Raw genomic sequence first — 25,793 nt, 5'->3', positions numbered from 1 at the left:
GAGTTATTTAATTTTGACAAGTTTTAAAGCCCTGATTGCAGCATTTATTTTTGTTATTACATTCGTAATTGGTTTATTTTTGTTATTACATCCATAATCGGTTTATTTTTGTTATTACGTCGATAATTGGTTTATTTTTGTTATTACATTCATAATTGGTTTACTTTTATTATTACATCCATAATTGGTTTATTTTTGTTATTACATCCAAAAATGGTTTATTTTTGTTATTACATCCATAACTGCTCTCTATCCATTGCACAAATTATTTTTCATGTCCAGAAATTGGCTGCAAACTGTACATTCCACATGTTATACTGACTACCTATGAGATGGAAGGGAAGTAATTTGGTCAAATCTTTTCAAATATTGGCTACCCTATGCCATATGCAACCTTTTATTTTAACAACAAACCAATGTAATGAAAAGATATTACAAAACTTTATTGAAACTTTAGTGTTAAGCCATTCTGAACAACAGTGTTAAGATCAAAGATTACAGAAAGTTTCTCTTGAAACAAAATAGAGAACTTTTCATCTCCGGCTTTCAATGAGTGTTTTTTTTTATATAAATATTGGCCTTATCATTATTTAGTGGATAATAAATTTTGATGGTATTTATTTTCAAGATCTCACATAAATATGTTTTTACAATTTCTCCATGCCAAAATGAGATGAAGAAGAAGATGAAGATGAAGAAGAAGATGATGAAAATCTGTTATCTGGTATTGGAATTTTACATTATCGTATCATCAGGACAAAGATTAATGTTATGTAAGAATTCCAGTACCTGCAAAGATACATCCTGCAGACCACATGTCAATAGAAGTAGAGTACATCTTTGCACCAAAAAGAACATCCGGAGGACGATACCACAGTGTCACCACCTGAATCAAAATATTGAAAGAAATCTTTCTTAACTGACCAAACAGTTTATCATATGATCACAAGTTTTGTCAACTGATTTCTGCAAACATCTGTGCATCTTTTATGATTTGTTTATTACACACAGACTATCATAGGTCACTTGTGAGCAGATTTGTCATCAGACTGGGCAGTCCAGCAAAGACTTCACCATAATCCCATAATGAAACCTTGCTTCTTACAAATTATCTGTGTAAAATGAGTACCGAATTGCTAGAAATGCAGATCTTGATCTGCAATTGAACAATGTGCCAGGAGATCAGGGTCTACACCATTTATTCTACTTATTATTCTAAGCATACAGCATAAGCCCTAATCTGTGACTGCATTATGCAATGGCAGAGACAGTTCTAGGCTTCTTGTTTTAATTATTATTATGCCATGACAGATCTGGGACTAGACTGCCTTTTCTACTAATTACTTTAAGCATACAGCATAGTCTCTGATCTGTGACTGCATGTTATACTTATATTACTATTTGTACAGCATAGTCTCTGATCTGTGACTGCATGTTCTACTTATATTACTATTTGTACATCATAGTCTCTGATCTGTGACTGCATGTTCTACTTATATTACTATTTGTACATCATAGTCTCTGATCTGTGACTGCATGTTCTACTTATATTACTATTGGTACATCATATTCTCTGATCTGTGACTGCATGTTCTACTTATATTACTATTTGTACATCATAGTCTCTGATCTGTGACTGCATGTTCTACTTATATTACTATTTGTACATCATAGTCTCTGATCTGTGACTGCATGTTCTACTTATATTACTATTGGTACATCATATTCTCTGATCTGTGACTGCATGTTCTACTTATATTACTATTTGTACATCATAGTCTCTGATCTGTGACTGCATGATCTACTTATATTACTATTTGTACATCATAGTCTCTGATCTGTGACTGCATGTTCTACTTATATTACTATTTGTACATCATAGTCTCTGATCTGTGACTGCATGTTCTACTTATATTACTATTTGTACATCATAGTCTCTGATCTGTGACTGCATGTTCTACTTATATTACTATTTGTACACCATAGTCTCTGATCTGTGACTGCATGTTCTACTTATATTACTATTTGTACAGCATAGTCTCTGATCTGTGACTGCATGTTCTACTTATATTACTATTTGTACAGCATACTCTCTGATCTGTGACTGCATGTAATACTTATTATGCTAAGTGTGCAGTGTAGGCCCTGATCTATATTGCATCACATAATGATAAATCAGGGTATATATCACCTGTACTACCATATTCATAAGTCTACAGCGCAGGTTCTGATCTGCAGGTGAATTATTCAATTTCAAATCTAGGTCTACAATGCTTATTCTACTCATTATTCAAAGTGTACAGTATAGGCCCTTACCTTTGACTGCATTATGCAATAACAGATCTACGTCCAACTATTGTTCAACTTAATATTATTCTACATAGGGCCCTGATCTATTGCTTTATTCTACTCATTATTCTAAGTTCACAGTGTAAGTTGCTACCTGTGGCTGCATTATACAATGACAGATCTATGCCAAACTACTTGTTCTACGTAGTATAGGGTAGGCCCTTACCATCGACTGCATTATGCAATGACAGACTATGCATACACTACTTGTTCTACTTACAGGCAGTATTATTCGAGATAGGGCCCTGATCTATCACAACATTATTATTCTAAGTATACAGTGACTGCCCTGATATATGTCTACATTATGCAATGAGAGACTGTGTCTACACCAAAGGTTCTTTTTAATATTCTACATATACAGAAAAGGCCTGGTTTTGTGACTACATTATGACATGGCAGATCTGTGTCTCATGGCTTGCTCCACTTATTATTCTATATGTATGGCAAAGGCTCTGATCTGTGGCTGTATCATGCCATGGCAGATCTGTGTCTATGCTGCCTGATCTACGTATTATTCTAGCATGCAGCAAAGGCCGTGATCTGTGGCTGTATCATGCCATGGCAGATCTGTGTCTACACTGCTTGATCTACGTATTATTCTAGCATGCAGCAAAGGCCGTGATCTGTGGCTGTATCATGCCATGGCAGATCTGTGTCTATGCTGCCTGATCTACGTATTATTCTAGCATGCAGCAAAGGCCCTGATCTGTGGCTGTATCATGCCATGGCAGATCTGTGTCTACACTGCTTGATCTACATATTATTCTAGCATGCAGCAAAGGCTGTGATCTGTGGCTGTATCATGCCATGGCAGATCTGTGTCTATGCTGCCTGATCTACGTATTATTCTAGCATGCAGCAAAGGCCGTGATCTGTGGCTGTATCATGCCATGGCAGATCTGTGTCTACACTGCTTGATCTACGTATTATTCTAGCATGCAGCAAAGGCCGTGATCTGTGGCTGTATCATGCCATGGCAGATCTGTGTCTATGCTGCCTGATCTACGTATTATTCTAGCATGCAGCAAAGGCCCTGATCTGTGGCTGTATCATGCCATGGCAGATCTGTGTCTACACTGCTTGATCTACATATTATTCTAGCATGCAGCAAAGGCCGTGATCTGTGGCTGTATCATGCCATGGCAGATCTGTGTCTATGCTGCCTGATCTACGTATTATTCTAGCATGCAGCAAAGGCCGTGATCTGTGGCTGTATCATGCCATGGCAGATCTGTGTCTACACTGCTTGATCTACATATTATTCTAGCATGCAGCAAAGGCCGTGATCTGTGGCTGTATCATGCCATGGCAGATCTGTGTCTATGCTGCCTGATCTACGTATTATTCTAGCATGCAGCAAAGGCCGTGATCTGTGGCTGTATCATGCCATGGCAGATCTGTGTCTATGCTGCCTGATCTACGTATTATTCTAGCATGCAGCAAAGGCCCTGATCTGTGGCTGTATCATGCCATGGCAGATCTGTGTCTACACTGCTTGATCTACATATTATTCTAGCATGCAGCAAAGGCTGTGATCTGTGGCTGTATCATGCCATGGCAGATCTGTGTCTATGCTGCCTGATCTACGTATTATTCTAGCATGCAGCAAAGGCCGTGATCTGTGGCTGTATCATGCCATGGCAGATCTGTGTCTACACTGCTTGATCTACGTATTATTCTAGCATGCAGCAAAGGCCGTGATCTGTGGCTGTATCATGCCATGGCAGATCTGTGTCTATGCTGCCTGATCTACGTATTATTCTAGCATGCAGCAAAGGCCCTGATCTGTGGCTGTATCATGCCATGGCAGATCTGTGTCTACACTGCTTGATCTACATATTATTCTAGCATGCAGCAAAGGCCGTGATCTGTGGCTGTATCATGCCATGGCAGATCTGTGTCTATGCTGCCTGATCTACGTATTATTCTAGCATGCAGCAAAGGCCCTGATCTGTGGCTTCATTATACAATGTCAGATCTGGATCTTCACTGCTTTGCAGGGTGTATTTTAAAAGATAAATATGGTATAGCATATCTGCCTATGAGACTTGTTGAAGTAAAAAAACATTTATTTCAGTATAGGAATTGTAAAAGTTGTAATATGCTTTTAAAGTGTCAATTGTTTCTCAATTTGCTTACTGAAGTCAAATTACATTGTAGTCCCCTCTCTATTGCAGACACCTGTTTGCAAAAGTCAGTTGCAAAGAGGCTGTTAATTAGCTTTTACATATTTACCAGCATATAAGGACTACTTTTCTGCATGTCCCCAAGGTGACCTTTATAGATAGGTTTGATGATATCTGTAACAAATTTTGCTTCTGTTGCATATTTACCCCCTCTGGCTCTGCTGTGATAGAAAACCTCACCAATTCACTTTGCCTGTCATTTGCCTATCCAACCACCAAATCACTTTTCCAGTCATTTCCACATTCACCCATCAAGTCACTTTTCCAGTTATCTGCATATCGACCTATCAAGTTATTTTGCCAGCTGTTCACCATCTGTCTGCCTATCCACCTATCAAGTCATTTTTACAGCTGTCTGCCTATCAACCTATCAAATCACTTTGCCATCTGTCTGCCTATCCACCTATCAAGTCATTTTGCCAGCTGTCTGTCTATCCAACTAACAAGTCACTTTGCCATCTGTATGCCTACCCACCTATCAAGTCACTTTGTCAGTGTCTGCCTATCCACCTAACAAGTCACTTTGTCAGCTATCTGCATATTCACCTATCAAATCACTTTGCCAATTATTTTCTTAACCAAATTGCCAGTCATATGCCTATTTACCTAGCAAGTCACTTTGGCAGTCATTTGGCAGTCCACTTGTCATTTTATCAGTCATTTGCTGATCCAGGTATCAAATCACTTTGATAGTCAATTGCCTATCAAACTCAACAATAAACTCTGAAAGTCCTTTGCTTGTCAGAAAAAATGGGTGAGGACAGATCCAAATTGTCACTTTGCTGCCTGACAGCTGCATAATGCATACATCAGTCTTTTCAAAACAAATGCAGACTATCTTGAGTACTGGTTTGGGATTTATAATAACTAGTTTTCCATGAAGTCAAATATTCTGACCCTTACTGAATGATGTATGTGATTTGATTATTAAAGGGGGTGGGTAAGCACTGGACAATCAAAGTGCAAACCTTTAAAACTGACTTAAAATATCACTTATCCTAAAGAAAGATATTAAACGCTTCTTCCCAATTCTATTTACAGGAACTAAATTTAGTTAACTGAGTGTAAGGCAAACTCTATAAGGCAAACTCTGCACCTTGTTTACACAATCTGATAGCACAATTCAATTTTCAATTTTTGTATTTGTTTATAAAGAAAATCAAGTTGCATGCATTTATTCTTAATGAGAAGAGATTATCTGCCTGTATCCAAACTTTATTACCAATGTAATATTTTTCTAATAAAACATTTCATGAAACCCTTAGAAAAAAAGTGTTCTTATATTTGAGTGAATAAATACCAAAAAAAGTGTGCACTGAATACAGATATATTAATATAATGTGAAACGTTCAGAGACCAAATCATAACTTTGAAACCAAAATATTGTTTCAACACCACATATTTTCTTCATTTAATTTCAACAAAATTAGCTCAGTAAACCAAAGGCCCTCATAGCTGAAAATTGAAAGAAATTTTTGGTCCTAAGTGTAAATATTCCACTAACATGAGCTTCTCGAGACCAAAATTTACTCCAAGCATTTGCAGATGTTGCTAGCTAATAGTCAAGAAAAGGCCATGGGCAATGCAGAATAATCAAGCCAATAGTCAAGAAAAGGCCATGGGCAATGCAGAATAATCAAGCCAATAGTCAAGAAAAGGCCATGGGCAATGCAGAATAATCAAGCCAATAGTCAAGAAAAGGCCATGGGCAATGCAGAATAATCAAGCCAATAGTCAAGAAAAGGCCATGGGCAATGCAGAATAATCAAGCCAATAGTCAAGAAAAGGCCATGGGCAATGCAGAATAATCAAACATTGTGGCAGAATATGGCCATCACAGACATGCAGTCAATGGTATTTGCACCTTGCTAAAGTGTCAGCTTTCAAATTCAACTGTTCATAATTTATTATGAGAAATTTCAATGAATAATGTTTTACTTGCACCCCAGTCTAATCCAGATGTGTTTTAAATTTCAAATAACACTGACCCTGCTGAGGATGCATGTGATTTTATTGGCAGTACAACAAAAATGCCATTTGAAAGGCCAGCTACTGCATATGCCTTTTTATAGTTGAAATCTACAGCTTTTCAAAAATACTTTTATGCGTTCTATCCAAGCATCAGAGAAACCAGCCATAACCAGTCTAGTGGGGACAGAACTGTTCCACCATTGGCATGAACAGTACAATTATGTGTACTGAGTAATTACTACATGGCTGACACTTACAGCTGTAAACTGATATCTTACTGTTGTGATTTGGAGAGCAAAAGGCCAAGGTGGGATAAGTAATAAAGGGTCCATTATCATTATGCCTTGTGCCTTTGATTAAAATTGGCTGACCCTTGGTGGAGGTGAGATAAAAAGGAAAGACCAACCATACAATGATAATGGCAGAAACACTTGGGTTTCAGCCAGGATCAGCTATCACGGTGTTTCACTGGGCAAGGTACTTTACTCCAGTTGCCTCAATATTAAATAACCTAAATGTGTTGCTCTGCTGTACGATCTTCTACAGTCTGGGACTCATGGCCATACAGAAAAACTTTTAAGCAAACATTAGACATGATGACACAAGAATGACTGATACCTTTGTCTTATCAATTCTAAAGCACGCAAGATAACTAGTGAATGTGTAAATTAAAGCATGCTGTGTTTAATTTCCTATCAAATGACTATGGGATATAATCCAGTCATATTTTGGAATGACAACATGGTCCTGAGTTTTTGTACTGAGATGTTTCACTATATTAATTTTACCTCTGCAGAATAAAATCTGACAGGAATACCAAAGGCTCTTGCAAGCCCAAAATCAGCTAGCTTTAACTCTCCATTCTGCAAATAAATAATAAAAAAAACAATATCAAGTCTATTGAAGTCTATATTGCCTATTTAAAGCACAGATTCCATCGCTCAGTAATAGTTTTGACCCAAATTGCATAAAAAATTCTTATAGTTTCAAATTCAAACATAGGGATTTGATTGATATGTTCAAAGGTGAACTCAATTTTGACCAATCATATTCTTTCATTTTATTTTCATTACAGGCTGGTATGGACTGGAGTTTTGCTCTAGACAACCAGTCTAACCTGGACTACCATACATACTCACTTATAAGTCCAAATTTAAGTCCTTATTTTTACAAACCTAAAAAGCCTTCAGGCGAGGATGATTTTTTATATCAATTTCTGATGATCAGTTTAAAGATAGCCATTTCATCATTTTTATGCTTTTCCAGTTTTAGTAATGGCAGAAGTACATTGGATGTTGGATTTCTACAAACTTAAATGCCAGAATAATTTCTGTATAATTTTATCAAAATTCTTTCAGAAGATTGGCATTTATATTTAGTTAAGGACCAGAAGCCAAGATTGGAACATATATACAGTGTGACATGACTAGAGCACGCTCCATTATAACACAAATTCCGATATAACACTGCTGTGACATGGCTCCCAAAATTTCATGCACATGTAGTTTTCTCATACACAAACATTTTTTTCTTTCTTAAAAGTATGAAAAGTAACATGTAAAAAGTTTATTATCAATTTTGGGGAAGAGACTGTGTATGAATTTTAATATAAGACAATTGAGGCGTGGTTCCATCAATTTCATATACATGTATTTACTAGAAAAAAAGTTTTTTCTTCTTAAAAGTATGAAAAATAAAGTGTAAAGAGTTTATCCAGGGATCAAGTTGGGTTTGCCACACTGCAAATTGTGATTTATATTCCTTACTGGCAACAAAATATACCATCTGGCAATTTTTTCCCTGACACACAGAAGAAAAAAAATGATCACCTCTGAAGCACCAATCATTCTGTATAAATACTAAGCAAATTAAAAATACAATCATCCTCAATCAATGTTCTGTATTTATTTGATGTTGCCCCTGCAATAAGAAACAGACATTTATTTGGTTCTCCAAAGCTGTCCTTTAGTGGTAACTTCAATAACATCTGAACCCTTCTTCAAAGAAAGCCGATTACAATCTTCAATAAAAACAAATAACCATTCATCAAAGGGAGTGGACACCAAACTTAAATAAAAACAATGGAATCTGATAGATTGTTGTATTTTCCAAAGTGACAGGAATATGTTTATTGTGCCATAAAGTTTCATATTTGCTAAGATCACTACCAATGGTGGCAAGAAATGCAAATTAAATTTACAATCTTTTGAAACCACAGATATATGGCCATCAAGTTAATTGAAGATGGAGGTATCTTGCGAAGATGTATATTAAACTTTTTAATTTGTTCAAGTTTTCATATCCCTATCAATAGCCTCATCCCCTGGGTAGCCTCGTCAAGATGATACTGTCTCTAGCCGATCAAAATCTAGGCCAATTTAAGTACATGTACATATAGGATGAAAACAGCTACAGCCATGTACTACTTGCACAATTGTAGTGAATTGTTATGTGACAATCAGATAAAGATCAAAATGAGGACTACCATTTTATATATATATAGTATACATGTTATTTGTGCTTTCTTATGGGATGTAAGTCATATATGAAGTTTACAACTTGTGATCTATACTCAAATTCATGGATTTATTATATTATCAAGTACAGTACTTAACGGATCATGGATTGTATTACATGAATGTAAGTTGTCAATATACAAGTCTTTTTCAGATTAGCTGGTCTTCAGGTTCTATGGACCCTGACCACCATGTTATATTGGGGTCAGACTGTATTAATGTATCATTCAAATAAATAAATGAAAATTACCTTGTTAATCAGGAGGTTTTGAGGCTTCAGATCTCTGTGTAACACATTATTTCTGTGACAAAATGCAAGCCCCTGAAGTAACTGGTACATGAAAGACTGCAATAAAGAGAATACCCTTTTAATTCCATTACCAGCAGGATATTCAACAACTCTTACAATTAAAATGTAGAAAAATTCTAAAGTGTTTCAATATAAAAAAGATTCCCCCACACACATAGTACATTTTAAAATAAAAAACTTAATTTAAAATGCATGGGCAAGAGCCCAAGACAGGGGCAATAGCTCTGTAAAAATTTTGACAAAAAGTTAAGTAAAATGATTGGTTCTTATTAAGGACATACAGGGACTATGTGATTTTTTAAATATGTAAACATGAATACGTGACCCTTATCTGGGCATCTGTTTTGCATAAAATTCAAGTTTTAAACCATTGTTTTAGAGAAATAATCTCAATCGGGCTTCTAAACACTGAGATGTAAAGGTGTTCTTTTATTGCGTTATTTTGGGAATTACATTTTAATGTTTATATGAATCATTTGGATTCTAAAAGGATTAATTTGTTTCTCTGGAAATATTTTTGAGTGCTCAAGCAGAATTCTTGAACAAAGACATTTCTGAAAATTTTTATTTGGATTTCCAAAACCAGAGGATTATTTCTTGTGTTTCTACAAGGAAATGTAGACAACAACATTGAACAGGATACAGCATACATCATCGCCTTCCATCTTGGATTCTTCATCGGGACTCAAACTCAATTCAATAGAACATTTTATTATTAGGACTTCTAAAAAAAATTCATGGATTATTTTTGGATTGGATTCTTGAAACTGTAAGTTCTTATTTTTTCATTTTTACAGTATTTTTCCAGGGAAATAAATTATTTGTTACATTTTTCAAAGCTTGCTGTTTTCACCCTTTCTTGTGTTACTGTTTATTCAAGCCTAAACGTGTAACATAAGACAATTTGCTGTGTTTAAAAATATCTATGCAAGTATCAAAAAATTTTTTTAAGTAGTTTCTATCTGTGCGTGATACGGAATAAGGATGTATCACATGCCAGATCAAGCATCAAGATTAAATGGGTCAGTAATAATGTACCATATAAATACATACCTAATGTATCCATTAAAACTGACTTGCTGTAAAGAAAGGTCCTATTGGCACTTGCTTTATGTTTGCTATGTTGTTATACCAATCAAAAATCTTTTCAAATAAAAGCCAATCAACCAAAGTGGGTCAAAGATTGTTCATGTTGCTTATTTTGCCGCATGAGACAGATGTCATATCATAACAGCCAAGTCCCTTAATCTCCATAACATTGATTTGTGAAATCTTTCTTCTAAAGCCAAATATAATGCAAGTAACTTTGGATATGCCAAACAAATATTGCCTACTTCTAGTACTACTGTATTTCTCAGATAATAGCCGATGCTTGATAATTAGCCCACCTGTAACTTTTACAAAACGTTTGCTAATAATTACCAAGAAATCACTATCCACTGAGAGATCAAAACCCAGCATTTGCATAAAATTTACAAGAAAGGCCCGATGGTCTTATTTATAATAAAAATAACTATAATTTTAATTCTACTTTAATCATACAAAATTTACAAGAAAGGCCTCCTGGACTTTATTCACTAGATAAGCAACTAATTAAACTTCTACTTTCACCAAACAAAATTTACCAAAAAAAGCCTGCTGGGCTTATCCATAAGACAACTAACTGTATCTCTACTTCTACTTTAAAGTAACCATACTGTACAGCAGACAAGAGTTATCCATCAAAACATCATTAAGGTCTATATATCAATTTGAGTCAATACACTATGTATTTTAGTCATATGACTTGAAAAGATCACAGTAGAAACTATACATTGCAATTCTAACTGATGGGATTACATAAATTATATTAATGTAATTACAAATATGTAAAACAACAACAACAATAAAACGTTTTTTTTAACCTTCCAAAACTTCACCAAACATTTACCATGCTCAAAGCATTCATTTTCCTTTCTTTTTATTGATTCTTAAACAGGTAGATGCAAAGTTGACCTTTTTGATCTACAATATTAGTAACCACTTCGGCTTTATGTCCACTATGGTGTGAAGACATTTATGCATAGGCTCTCATGTACATTTATAGGGATTATTTCAACTTCGTTTTGATACGTTTAGCAGTTTAAGTGATGTTTTAGAAACTAGCAAAATTATCAGTTGTTATAGTTGCACTTTAGTCAATATATGTACCTGGTAGCAACTGCCATAATGTAACAAAAATATGCCCATAAGTTAGAACTGATTACAATAGTTAGTGTGTGCTCATTTGAAATCAGATGGTCCAAATCCATGGTGTGATGACCAAAATGGGTACATAAACCTAAACCCAAATCACTCATTTGTGAACAACAAAGACAACATCTGTTGCCATAAAAAAGTACATTGATAAATTTCAACAATGGTACTGATAGGACATTATGGGATGGAAAAACTGTGTCTAAAATGTTCACCTGAAATTATTACTAGAATGAACTGTATAGACCCATGTCTGCAAGGATATTATGGGATGGCAATTCTGTCTACAATGTTGAAATCAGTAGCAGAATGTACAGAATGGACACTTGTCAGCCAGTGCAGTATGGGATGGCAAATGTGTGTCTACACTGTTCAGTTGAAACCATAAGCAGCATAGACACTTGTCTGCCAGACCCTAATCTGTTGGTGCAGATCAGGGTCTATATTGCTTACATTTGTGTTAAAAAACAATCTGAGCAATCCGAGGTGTTTTACACACTGTGTTTGTTCCATTGAGATTCTACATATTCATCACATGGCATTTACATCTTAATGGTGCCATACTGTCACATGTCCATATTGTATTCCACAATCTGGCAATGACCACCTGTAATAACATCCAACATGACCACCTTGTAATAATATCCACCATGACCACCTGTAATAATATCCACCAAGACCACCTGTAATAATATCCACCATGACCACCTATAATAATATCCACCATGACCCACCTGTAATAATATCCACCATGACCACCTGTAATAACATCCAACATGACCACCCTGTAATAATATCCACAATGACCACCTATAATAATATCCACCATGACCACCTGTAATAATATCCACCAAGACCACCTGTAATAATATCCACCATGACCACCTATAATAATATCCACCATGACCCACCTGTAATAATATCCACCATGACCACCTGTAATAATATCCACCATGACCCCCCTGTAATAACATCCACCATGACCACCTGTAATAACATCCACCATGACCACCTGTAACAATGTCAACCATGAATACCTGTAATAAGATCCACCAAGACCACCTGTAATAATATCCACCATGAACACCTATAATAATATCTACCATGACCACCTGTAATACTATCTACCTTGACCACCTGTAATAGTATTCACCAAGACCACCTGTAATAATATCCACCATGACCACCTGTAATAATGTCCACCATGACCACCTGTATTAATATCCACCATGACCACCTGTAACAATATCCACCAAAACCACCTCTAATAATATCCACCATGACCACCTGTAATATCTACCATGACCACCTGTAATAATATCCACAATGACCACCTATAATAATATCAACCATGAACACCTGTGATAATATCCACCATGACCACCTATAATAATATCCACCATGACCACCTGTAATACTATCTACTATGACCACCTGTAATAATATCCACCATGACCCCCCTGTAATAATATCCACTATGACCACCTTTAATAATATCCACCATAAACACCTGTAATAATATCCACCATGACCGACTGTAATAATATCCAACTAAAATATAGTGCTGTAAAGTCTGAGCAGTTATCTGAAGTATACTTTGCTGCCTTAAACTAATTTTCTTCAGACATAATTCATAAAACTTGGGATAACTGTACAGCACTCCCTCACTATAAGGCCCTTGATTATAACACAGTTCCTGCTATAAAGCAGGTATGGTCATGGATTCCATTTCCTGAATTGGTAGTAGAATTATATTACATTATGTGCTCATTATATAGTGGTTTTACTAAAAGGCAGTATACTTTATAACTCCCAAGGGTAACATTATGTATGATTATTGTATAATGCACTTCATTATAAGATAATTTCACTATAAAGTGGTGTACTCTATGCCTCCCAAGGAAAACATTATAATGAAGTAATACTGTATAATGCACTTAGTTGCAAGGCAGTCACACTATAAAGTGGTATACTCCATGGCTCCAATGGACAGCATTATAATGACAGAGTATTGTTTCATGTACTTCATTATAAAATTATCTCACTATAAGGTGATATGCTCCATGGCTTTCATGGACAGTGCTATAATGTGGGAATACAGTATATACTGAACGTTGCTCTCATATCTTTGACTTGCATCATAAATTTCATATCCAATTTAGCATTTATGTAAATTCTATGAGTATTATGTTTCTTACCTTGACTGTGTCTGAGTCAATCTCGCCATTGCAGGTGTCAAAATATTTTTTCAGGTCTTGGTCAGAATACTCGAACACAAGCGTAAGTTTTTTCTCACTGTGAAGAACATCATGTAGCCTGGTGTTAAAGAATGTGTAAACAAAATCAGATGGTTATATTTTGGAGTCATTGGTGTTTTTGAAATTAAGAACTCATCACTTGTTCAGAAATTTGTTCCATCTAGACTGATACCATTTATTTTATTTCACAAACGCAAATAAAATATCAATGATATATTCTATCCCACTCTGCTAACCAGGCAAACGACCAAGAAATTCCTTGACAGAAAGTTTCTGTGTTATGTAATTTAATATACTTCTCTCTAATTCAGTCCCATTGCACTATTGTACATAAGATGCATGATAGAAATGTATTGCAGAACAAAGACAATATCAGACAGACAACAGAAGCTGACTGGGGAAAATCAGAGACTTAATTTAGTGTTAAGAAACCTGTTCTTAATTTGATTTTGGGAGAGTTTTCAAGTCACTGACTAAAACAAATAAACTGGAGATGGTGGGAAGTCAATTTATCTCATCAGAACAGTAAGTAAGGATTTTATTAGGATTTATGGATTGAAACAAAGAAAATTAGTCAAATGATGGAGTTATTTTTAGGGTAGGTATCTCTATTTCAATTCACAACTATTAATGATCCTATTTTTGGCAAATTTTTCTATCCACATGGAAAACTGCTGACAAATGTAGCCCCTAGGGGTGCAAGACTGAGAGTAATAATCTTCTTGGTTTCAAAAGTGGGGGTCAGACTGAGTAAAAAAACAACAAATGTTGGTATCAAAACTGGGGGTCAAATTAAAAACTTGGGGGTCTCTGAAGCGCAAATGAGGGTAAAGGGAAACACTGACTTCAAGTGTAAGAAAATGTTGTGGTCATGAAGCCACCGAAAGATGTATTCTCTTGTAAAGTTTGTATCCATGTCAGAAAAAAGGTCATCAAAATATGAGATGCTATGATATGTTTTGAGAGCTAATGAACTTCCAGTGAAACCAGGTCTTTCAAACTTTTAGATGAAAAACTCAGGAATTAGAAATGTGTTAATAGAACAGAGACAACCCATTATTCTATGTAAGTGCATAAAATGACCTAAATGCATAACTTAAAGATGGTATAAAAGAAGGACATATGTATTTATGCATGGAAAGGTGAACAAGTCTAACACTATATGCCCCCACTAATGCTGTGGTGCAGTATATAAAAAATATGCGACAGTGTAGGGCAGGAGAAGTCCACCTGGGGGTTCAATTTTTTTGCATCGGACACTTGCCAAAGCCTCAAAATTCAAATCCTGAGAGAATAACTTTCCTATCCAACAATTATGCATAATGAAGGATATTTTTCTTTCTCTCCTTAACAGACCAGAGTATAAAGAACAATTTTATAACTTGCTGCAATGAAGCATTTAGCAGTCACCAGCAGCCATTGTACATACTAATAACTTCAGAGAAAATAAATTCAGACTAAAGTTATCTTGACAATGAAATGTTGATTCCTTTTCAAATTAAAGTTTTATAAAAGTATTCTGTAAATATCTGAACCATATATTGAAATCTGGTATCCCAGTGAAGTATTATATAATAGTAGCATTGAAATCAGTTATCTCAGTGGACTATGATATGACAGTAACATTGAAATCAGGTATCCCAGTGGACTATTATGACAGTAACATTGAAATTAGGTATCCCAATGGACTACTATATGACAGTAACATTGAAATCAGGTATCCCAGTGGACTACTATGACAGTAACATTGAAATCAGGTATCCCAATGGACTACTATATGACAGTAACATTGAAATCAGGTATCCCAGTGGACTACTATGACAGTAACATTGAAATCAGGTATCCCAATGGACTACTATATGACAGTAACATTGAAATCAGGTATCCCAGTGGACTACTATGACAGTAACATTGAAATCAGGTATCCCAATGGACTACTATATGACAGTAACATTGAAATCAGGTATCCCAGTGGACTACTATGACAGTAACATTGAAATCAGGTATCCCAATGGACTACTATATGACAGTAACATTGAAATCAGGTATCCCAGTGGACTACTATGAGAGTAACATTGAAATTAGTTATCCCAATGGACTACTGTATGACAGTAACATTGAAATCAGGTATCCCAATGGACTACTATATGACAGTAACACTGAAATCAGGTATCCCAGTGGACTACTATGACAGTAACATTGAGATCAGGTATCCCAATGGACTACTGTATGACAGTAACATTGAAATCAGGTATCCCAATGGACTACTATATGACAGTAACATTGAAATCAGGTATCCCAGTGAAGTACAATATGATAATAACACTCAGATCAAGTAGCTCAATTGACTACTATATGATAATAACACTGAAATCAGGTAGCTCAGTGAAGTACTGTGTGATGATAATATTGAAATCAGGTAGCTCAGTGAAGTACTGTGTGATGATAACACTGAAGTCAAGTAGCTCAGTGAAGTACTGTGTGATGATAACACTGAAATCAGGTAGCTCAGTGAAGTACTGTGTGATAATAACACTGAAATCAGGTAGCTCAGTGAAGTACTGTGTGATGATAACACTGAAATCAGGTAGCTCAGTGAAGTACTGTGTGATAATAATATTGGAATCAGTTTACCCAGTTATTACCATATGATAATTATATTGTTTCATCATATTGCAAATGTAGAAAGAATGGTTGACATGAAGAGAGGCTGAGCAAATGTACATACTTTTATCTGTGTGTATGCCACTGTCAATGCTAGTACTCCTCTACATAACCTATATACTCGCTTATAAGATGAGTTCAACTGTCACATCCACAGACAAAGATATGCTGTCGCATAATGTGCCGGCAGATCTGGGTCTGTGCAGTTTGTAAGGAATAATCAGTAGAATAAACTTAGACTCTTATCTGCAGGTGCATTATTCTACAGCAGATCTTTGCAATCTGACTTGACTTATAAGCATGTACATATAGAAAATGTTTTGTTTTCATTTTCCTCTCATGCATAATTGACACATCCCTCTCATACATTTCTCTAATGATTTTCACATTAAAAAACACCAGATTCATGGCAATGATGCCATGGAAACAGACAGATGTCCTGGAATTAAGAGCCAAGTGGAGATCTAAAGATCCATAGACTAAAATGGTTTTAAATTCTGAGTCATACCTTACAATATTTCTGTGTCGGAGCTCTTTCAGCAGACATATCTCTCGTAGAGCAGAGCTTGGAACACCCTAAGAAGAAAAAAATCAGTTTTATGAAACCAAAACAGATTTACAGTATTTTATGGTGGCCTTTTTTGCTTATGATTGTTAGCATTAATAACATACACTTCAACAGAGATATTAATAAATTCCTTCTGTTGTTAAAACATTTATTTACTTCAATTTTCAAAACTCTCTTTGCACAAGTATTCATGTATGTGTCTTTTCTCTATGGTTAAAAAGTCTGATAGCTACTCCTCTAATTAAAATTTAAGGCAATTTGATTGGCTAATCACAGAACAAGTAAGCACCATCTTATTTTCAAATTTCCATTTCTATACAGAAGAGATAAATATAAAATTATATATTTATGTAGATCTTGAAAGACAATTTATCTCAATTAAGAAATCAAGAATTAACCAATAGAAATAGATGTTATGTTAATTCAAATTTAATTTCTTCTAAAAAATGTGAACATTCATATTTCAACATTATTATATATATTTTCCTCAAAATTTGTGATATTAAGAACTTATATAGGAATCAGTCAACCATATCATGAACTTATGTATAATGTTTAGGTTTTAAATTACAATTGTTTAAAATGTAATCTCTGATACACATGAACAATTAAATTTCAACTATACACTTAAATCACAATGGCATATTATCAAAATATTGTATTACAAAATGTTCACTAGAACATAAATAAAGCTAAATAATCACAAACTTACATGTCAAGATGTTTCTAAATACCACTGGAATCTTTGTTCAAACACATTATTTGAGAATTAAATTGTCTCAAATTCTGATATCATAATTTTTCCTTACTTCTGAGAAACTCTGCTGAATTATAATTCATTATGCTTAAACTTCTATAACCATTCAGAAAATGTATACTTGTATACCAGATGGATGAGAAAATTAAAAAGACTAGAAATTACTCAAACCTTCTTATGGATAAACAAATATAGCAAAATGAAGATTCTATAAAAGAAATAGAACTGAAAACCATGACACAAATGTTCTGACTGAACCTTGACCCTAGGTACAGAAAGGGGAGAGCAAGTACATTATAGAATTACTGTTGTAGCATCATAATGATTCATTCCTGTATGATGAAACAATATGCAAGGGTTTAGGAAATATAAGCAAATGAAAAACATTATGCAAATCCAATAAAACTGTTGAAGGCACCAATGCTGCAAGCAAAAGAATGTCACTGCCACTGTATATTCTCTTAGGTGGTGCTCTACAGTTTCAAACTTGGTATATGGTTTAATTTTTAAAGAAAAAGATTTTTCCAGGTTCTTGTCACAGGTTATCCCAGGTATTTAAAAAGACCATGTATATATTAGGTATTTTTAAAGAATTTTTAATCTTATTTACTTTGGTGCATGATTAATCTAAGTTAAATTATTGAGTATAAAGCTTGGCAATATATCAGATGTGCACATTTTTACTTTCTTGACTTGTGGTAAATTATTAAGAAATGAGCAAACAACTCCTGTTTCTATACATTTTGTAATTTATTCAATGCAATTTCTGGCAAAATTTATTTTCCCTGTTTTAATACCTGCTAAAGTTAGTGTACTTTGAAGAAGTTCAGGCTGATATTTTAAGAATACAGAGGTAGCCATTTTGAACAGAATATAACATATTAAGAAATTTTAGCCACAGTACATAAAAGTAGTATAGATATATGCAAACATATATCCATTGTGCATGTTGCAATTGGAAACAACTTCACCTTACACCTGTCACTCTGTTAGAAGTCTCCGCCTTGGATGCGGGAGGTCGTGGGATCGATCCCGGTCCAAAGACTTACAAAAATGGTACTAACAGCTGCCTCGCTGGGCATTCAGCATTATGAGGTTAGTGTTAGGACTGTTTGGCCTGGTGTCAGGATAATGTGATTGGGTGGGACATCATGCTACATGTCTGCGGCATAATAATAATAATAATAATAATAATAATAATGACCTTATTTAAAGAGGGTAATACAATTAGCTAAGAACTAATCTACCTCGAGGCCCTCATACAAAGGAATTTATTTATTTTAGCTACACCTCTGCCCCAGTGCTAGACATCACTGTAAACTGCCATATTGCAGACATTGTAGCGATATGACTTAATATTTTTTTTTTAAAGCTATGTTAAAAATCCAAAATCACATCACATCACTGTGACAAGTACATATTTGCGGAGCAACCTTTTATAAGCCAGGGCCCCAAGTGGCCGAGTGGTCTAAAGCACTCTCCATTACAGATCACTGCCATCTCACCTCTGTCTGTGTAGGTTCGAGTCTAGGATTCGGCCAATGTGGGTATGTGAGAAAGCTTGCCAGTAGCTTCTCGAGGGTCGGTGGTTCTTTCCTGGGTTTTCCTGGGATCTTCCTCCACCATTAATACTGGCCGCCATGTATAGCCTATCGTGTGCTGAAAAATGGCGTTAAACCCTACAACAACAACAACAACCCTTATAAGCCTAGTCCAAATCCAAATTGCACAGACTTATATAATATATACATTACACATATAATGCACTGTAAAATCTAGGTCTCTGCATTTTTCACTAGTAATCTGCAGAACAAATAACATATACCCTTATATGCCTATGCAATGCATATCACAGTTTTTTCATTTGTAGTACTTTGTTTCTCTAAGACCTTTTAAAACAACAGTACATGACACTACTAACACTATATTTATAAAAACCATATTGTAATAATCTGCATAAGAATTATGACAGATTTTGAGTTTGAAATATTCAAGATATAATATATATATATATATATATATATATATATATATATATATATATATATATATATATATATATATATATATATATATATATATATATATATATATGCATGTCTCTTGAGAATCCTTCATGGCAGAAGAGATGTTAACTTTGAATCTGGATCTGAAATTTTAGTATTTTTCATATACAGTCGATTTTGCACTTGTTTGCAGTTATTGAGGGGCAAATCTGACTAAAATTTTGCATGTGTATGACTTGAGTCCTCTTTGGGCCATCTTTCCCTATTATAAGTATGTGGCAAAGGGGAAGGAGACTAAGTAATAAATTCTTTATAACAGTATAAATGATAATCTTGGGCAAAAGATGATTTAGTGCTTTCAATTCTTGCTGAAAATAATGACAAGAGTTATTGGGATAGCAATGGATCAAGTGAGCCAACTTGTTTTGTGACCGTTTTCAGTAGAAAAAGTTGTGTCCCTTTAACTGTATACAAAATGAATGCAACTTGAAGTAAGGAATAATATAAACCAACAGAAATCTGAGACACAAAGAATTTCAGTCTTGGAAAGTTTGATTTTTGAAAAGAAATATACTTGTTAAAAATGATCACGTATATTTATAGAATGGAATGAGTGTGATATTCGGAGAGAAAATAGTATAACCATGGTATTTGAAGAGAAAATTAACTAATTTATTGATCACACGCAAATTACATGTACTTAGTGATATGTGGCAAGAAAATCATCACCACTGATTACTCAAACAAAACTGTATAAATGTAATATATCATGATGTCAAGGCAAACTCTTTTACATTTGTACAGCTTGGAGTTGCAAACAAATCTTCTCAGAGATAAGGTACTAAGTCTAAATTAGATATATATTTCAAACTCCAAAAATGGATTCTAGATGATAAATACCAGTAAAGAATTCACTAAATTACAGAATGTTACCAAATACAAAACAGAAGTCCTAAAATGAGTTACTGAAATTATAGTTCAGATTTATAGCTAAGCTTGTTCTAATATTACTATTTCAATTGCAACTTGTAGACTGTGTATATGTGTGTGTATATATATGTGTGATTTAGATTTTTAACATAGCTTTAAAAAAAAAATCAGTCATATCACTATGATGCATGCAGTGTGGCAGTCTAGCACTGGGGCATCATGCTGCAGATATGTAGCATGATGTCCCACCAAGTCACATTATTCTCACACCAGGCCTACCATTTCTAACACTAACCTCTTAATGCTGAGGGCCAAGTGAGTCAGCTGTTAGTACAGTAGAACCTGTCTTGAAAGACCACCTCTTCTGCCCAAAAAGTATGGTCTCTCATAACAGGTCACAATGCTAGTGGTCTATCACGACAGGATTTTATAAGTCTATGGCAGGGTTCAAAACTAACGGACGTCTTCCTCGCAGACTAATAAATATGTTCCAATACAAGTCCACCTGACTAATAAAAAATGAATGCATGTAATTATTTTAAAGTTTGTTTTTCTGGTATTTTTATAATGAATTCCATAACAGAAATGTGGACAAATAACTTGCCATTTTTTGTTACTGAATTTGTTGTAACACCCAAATGTAAATCCAGATCACCTAAGCGCTTTATATTAAGCATTACAAATAGTGTGCAAAGGATTATTCTTGTACTGACTAAGATCACAGTTAAACAAAGAAAGCAAAGAGAACAATGTGGCGATTTGTACAAGGTGTGGAAAATACGACCAAAAGGCTGAAGGCTGACAATAACAAGGAAAAAAGGGAACGCGACAAAACAGTACGATAAAGTAGGAATCGAACTTTTCTAGAGAAATGGAAATGTGGTCGACTGTGACTTAACTTTAACCTCGAAGTAAATACCATGTTTTGCAGCATCTGCAGAGAGCATTACAAAATGGAGGATGAAAAAAAAGCTCATTTGTAGTTGGATGTTCCAATTTATGGTTGGAAATAATAGTATACCATGAAACCAAATCACAAATCCATCAGAAATGCATGATCATCAGTCAAGAATTATCGAAACCCAGAGGACAGTCATCTGCAAGTAAAATCATCATGATGCTAAACGAAAACGTTGTTGCAAGAATGTCAATTCTGTTTAGGAATGTACACATCCTAGTAAAAATAAGAAGGCCATTTAGCGATTATATGTGGATGTTTCTATTGGATATCAAAAAGGGAATTGATGTTGGTCAAACATATGTCAATGACATTGAGACACAAGTGTTTTCAGAATTTATTGCAGTGTGCAAGAAATAAACTTGAACAAAAGAATAAATCAGCACCATTTATTAGTATTATCACTGATGGTTCAACTGATAAAGGGTTCCGTGAACAAGTTGTTTATGTGAGAACTGCCATGGGTGGGCAAATATGTACTTCATTTTTGGGTATGACAGAGGTTTCACAAGCTAATGCTGATGGGATTTTAGGAGCTATTGATGATCTGCATCAATTGCAATGCCTGATTACAAAAGTAAACTTGTTGGATTTGGTTCTGATGGAGCTGCTGTCAGTACTGGAAAAAACAATGGTGTTATTGCTAGATATAGAGAATTGCAGAAGTGTCTTGTAGGAATACATTGCCATGCTCATCGTTTGGAATTGGCTTACAAAGCTGCCATTGCAAAAGAGCCTATCCATGTAAAGGTTGAGGAGCTGTTAACAGGACTTTAGTATTTATATTGGAATAACCCTTTAAATAGAAGTGATTTGTTTGGTGCATGTGAGGTGCTGGGAATCACCATGATTGTCCCTACTCGTGTTGGTGGAACTAGATGGTTGGCACATTGGCAGAGTTCGGACAAGTTGTGGAAATCATATCCAGCAATAGTCAGCCACCCTCCAGATGTTGACTAAAACTGATCAGCCTTTACCTAGAACATCTGAAGCTACTGGGAAAGCAGCAGGCTATCTGAAAATATTGCTAGATCTGCATCTTGTTACTTATGCCCATTTCTTGACAGATGTCATAAATTTACTGTCCAAGTTGTCACTGTTTCTTCAAAATGAGTCTTGTTTGGTGTCTGAAGTGTACCTGAGAGTCCTTACAACAATTGGTGTCTTGGAACAGTTGAAATTAAGAGATGGACCTAGGTTAAAAGAGTTTCTGCAGGATATTGGTAATGGACCTATAAAAGAATTTCATGATTTTGTACTAAAAGATCAAACTTCCCTTACATCAATACAGTTATCACTTCATGCTAGAGAGGACATGATCAACAGTTTAGCAGAACACTTGGATGCCCGATTTGACAAACAGCAATGTGATATATTGAAAGCCACACATTTTGCAAATTTTCATTCATGGCCAATAGACTCAAATCATATTGGATTTGGTGATGAGGATCTTACTACTCTGTTGGAACATTTTCTCCCCCATAATGACAATGGCAGGCTTCTATCCAGACAAGGTTGAAGAACCTTTGAAGAGGAGTGGAAAGTTTAATTTATACTTGTAGATGCCAGGTAGAGAACTTACAATGGTATGATGTTAACATGAGATTTCAAGAAAGTCACACTAACATTCTTGCACTGGTGGATATTGTGTTTGACCCTTCCAGCCTTGTCTGCAGATGCAGTGTGGGGATTCAGTGAATTGAAAATGACGAAATCTGATTGGAGATGCAGATTGTGTAGCAGTGTATTGAATGACTTGTTAATGATTCACTTTTGAAGTGAAGACATTGTTGATTAAGATCCAGTGCCAGCTATATATTTATGGAACTCTTGTGGACCGAGACAAAGAAGACCACTGTATATGGATGACTATTCAGAATTGGATGGAGCAGATTATGATTTGGGACAAACTGGTCGCAAATGATTATAATTTATAATGTGCATAAACCTTTATTGTTGTGTTATGTACATGTATTTGAGGACTAATGGATTTTGCTGCAGACTAGTATGACTTTTGTCCTGTTAGTCCCGCATGACTAGTTAATAAAAAAGTTAGTTTCGAACCCTGCTTTGGTATGACTTAGCTGTGGTCTGAACCAGTGACCACCTGCATCTGAGGTGGACACTCTAACCACTGGGCAAGATTGCAACTTGTCGAAAAATAACTCTAGAATACTAAATTAATTACAGAAGTGAAATAAAAACTAAAAGTAGAAATCAACGTCTTGCTATTTTAAGGTTCAGAGTCCATATCTAAATGCTGCTGTACACGAAACAGCATTTGAGACACTGGAATCTCATTGCTAATGAACTGGCCTGTTGCTTTCAGATTTAAAAATTAAATACTATATTGTTGGCATCGAGCTGGAAGAGTGTTGGAATCTGGAAGACTGTTGATGTGTTACATGTAGGAACACTAGAAAAATTGTTGGAAATCAGCTTGAGACTAGAAATCTATACAAACAGGATAATTGTATACAACTAAACAGATATATCTCTTGAAACAGGCATCAGGAAAAAGAGCTTTATTGAAAATGTATCCAAAATATATTGTTAAACTGTAATTTGGTAACTCATACTCCCCTCCATATCGATATACCGGACTCAGCTAGTCATGTACTTCCCCAGTGACCTATAAACAGTAATGACAATGACCTATGAAGGATACACACAATGACAGACCAAATGAAGTCCAGTATTTTGTATAAAAAGTGGTGACATTTATTAAAAATAGCATCACTGGTAATAAAACTTTCTGTATGCAGTCAAGTACAATCCATAAAACTTCTCTATCATGTTCAACTGTATGTGTCCATCAAAATTATCCAGTGGTCAAAGGTACATGTATGCATACATCAGAATCATCCAGTGGTCAAAGGTACATGTATGCATAATGAGTGTGGTCACAGGTACATGTATGCATACTGAATGTGGTCACAGGTACATGTATGCATACTGAGTGTGGTCACAGGTACATGTATGCATACTGTGGTCACAAGTACATGTACATGTATGCATACTGAGTGTGGTCACAAGTACATGTATGCATACTGAGTGTGGTCACAGGTACATGTATGCATACTGAGTGTAATCAGCTGATAATTCTAAAATTGTATACCTCATCATCATCATCAAGACGAACTCTTTTCAAGGCCACTACTTCTTGAGTTTCTCTGTTTTTTGCTTTAAATACTGTCCCATAGGTGCCTGAAAATGAAAGGTTAATAATAATACTGTATATACACACTTATAAGTCAATTCTGACTGCAAATGCACAGACCCAGATCTGCTGTCACATAATGCACAGGCAGATCTGGGTCTGTGCAGTTTGTTAGGAGTAATAAATGGAACAAACAATGCAGACCATGATCTGATGGCGCATTAAGTGATGGCAGATCAGGACCTTTGCTGTTTGCAGTTTGACTCTTCTTATGAATGAGTATATATGGTAATATGAAAGAAGAAGAAGAAATAGAAAAAGAAACAAAATATGAATTTTCTCCACTGAACTGAGGTCACAAAAGTTCATAATAATGAAATGTGACAATGACCTTTAAGATGGTGCTGTAAGATTACTCGATAGACAAGGAAAGTAACTAAGTTTCACTGCATCCATTCAGATGGCATTAAAGAAAATGCACTGAAAATGTGTTTAAAAGACTGATCAATGACCTTGAATGTAAAACAAGATGATTGGTTTGGTTTGGTCTTTTATGGCACAGCAACACAATTAAGGACACTGGCGTAGAGTGCCTTACTGAAGGTCATATTAAGACAGCAACTAATCTGATGGTGCAATTTTAACCTATTCCCATTGAGCCACTGCAGCTTCTATACAAAAGATGCCATCAAACAGAGAAATACAAGCTAACCATGGTTTATCTCTGTACCTCAAGCAGAAACAAAGAGAAACCTTAAAATACTGATCTGTGATCTACAATTTGAGGATAAGATCATGTTTGGAATTCTTCAGTCATTTCCATTATGTTGACCTTAAGGATAAGACCAGTCATTTCACTTATGCTGAGAAATAACCTTAAAGCAGTTGTAATAAAACATATGCATTTGTTTGCTGATTCATC

General features: G+C 35.1%; 1 protein-coding gene across 1 annotated transcript in view; it reads right to left on the bottom strand.

Moving 5' to 3' along the window:
- Positions 1-25,793, bottom strand: part of LOC149776324 (cyclin-dependent kinase 5-like) — a 53,607-nt gene that overhangs the window by 20,522 nt on the left and 7,292 nt on the right. The window contains exons 2-7 of the mRNA XM_089942818.1: positions 24,830-24,918; positions 17,001-17,068; positions 13,769-13,886; positions 9,276-9,371; positions 7,298-7,372; positions 790-886 (exon numbers count right to left, since the gene is read on the bottom strand). Coding sequence (XP_089798944.1) covers positions 790-886; positions 7,298-7,372; positions 9,276-9,371; positions 13,769-13,886; positions 17,001-17,068; positions 24,830-24,918 — 543 coding nt within the window. The remainder of the gene's footprint in view (positions 1-789; positions 887-7,297; positions 7,373-9,275; positions 9,372-13,768; positions 13,887-17,000; positions 17,069-24,829; positions 24,919-25,793) is intronic.

This window comes from Sinohyriopsis cumingii, chromosome 18 (assembly GCF_028554795.1).
Source record: "Sinohyriopsis cumingii isolate HCF-2022 chromosome 18, ASM2855479v2, whole genome shotgun sequence".
NCBI classification, from domain to species: domain Eukaryota; kingdom Metazoa; phylum Mollusca; class Bivalvia; order Unionida; family Unionidae; genus Sinohyriopsis; species Sinohyriopsis cumingii.
The sequence above is the reverse complement of the archived record's forward strand: the minus strand, read 5'-3'. Positions and strand labels throughout refer to the sequence as shown.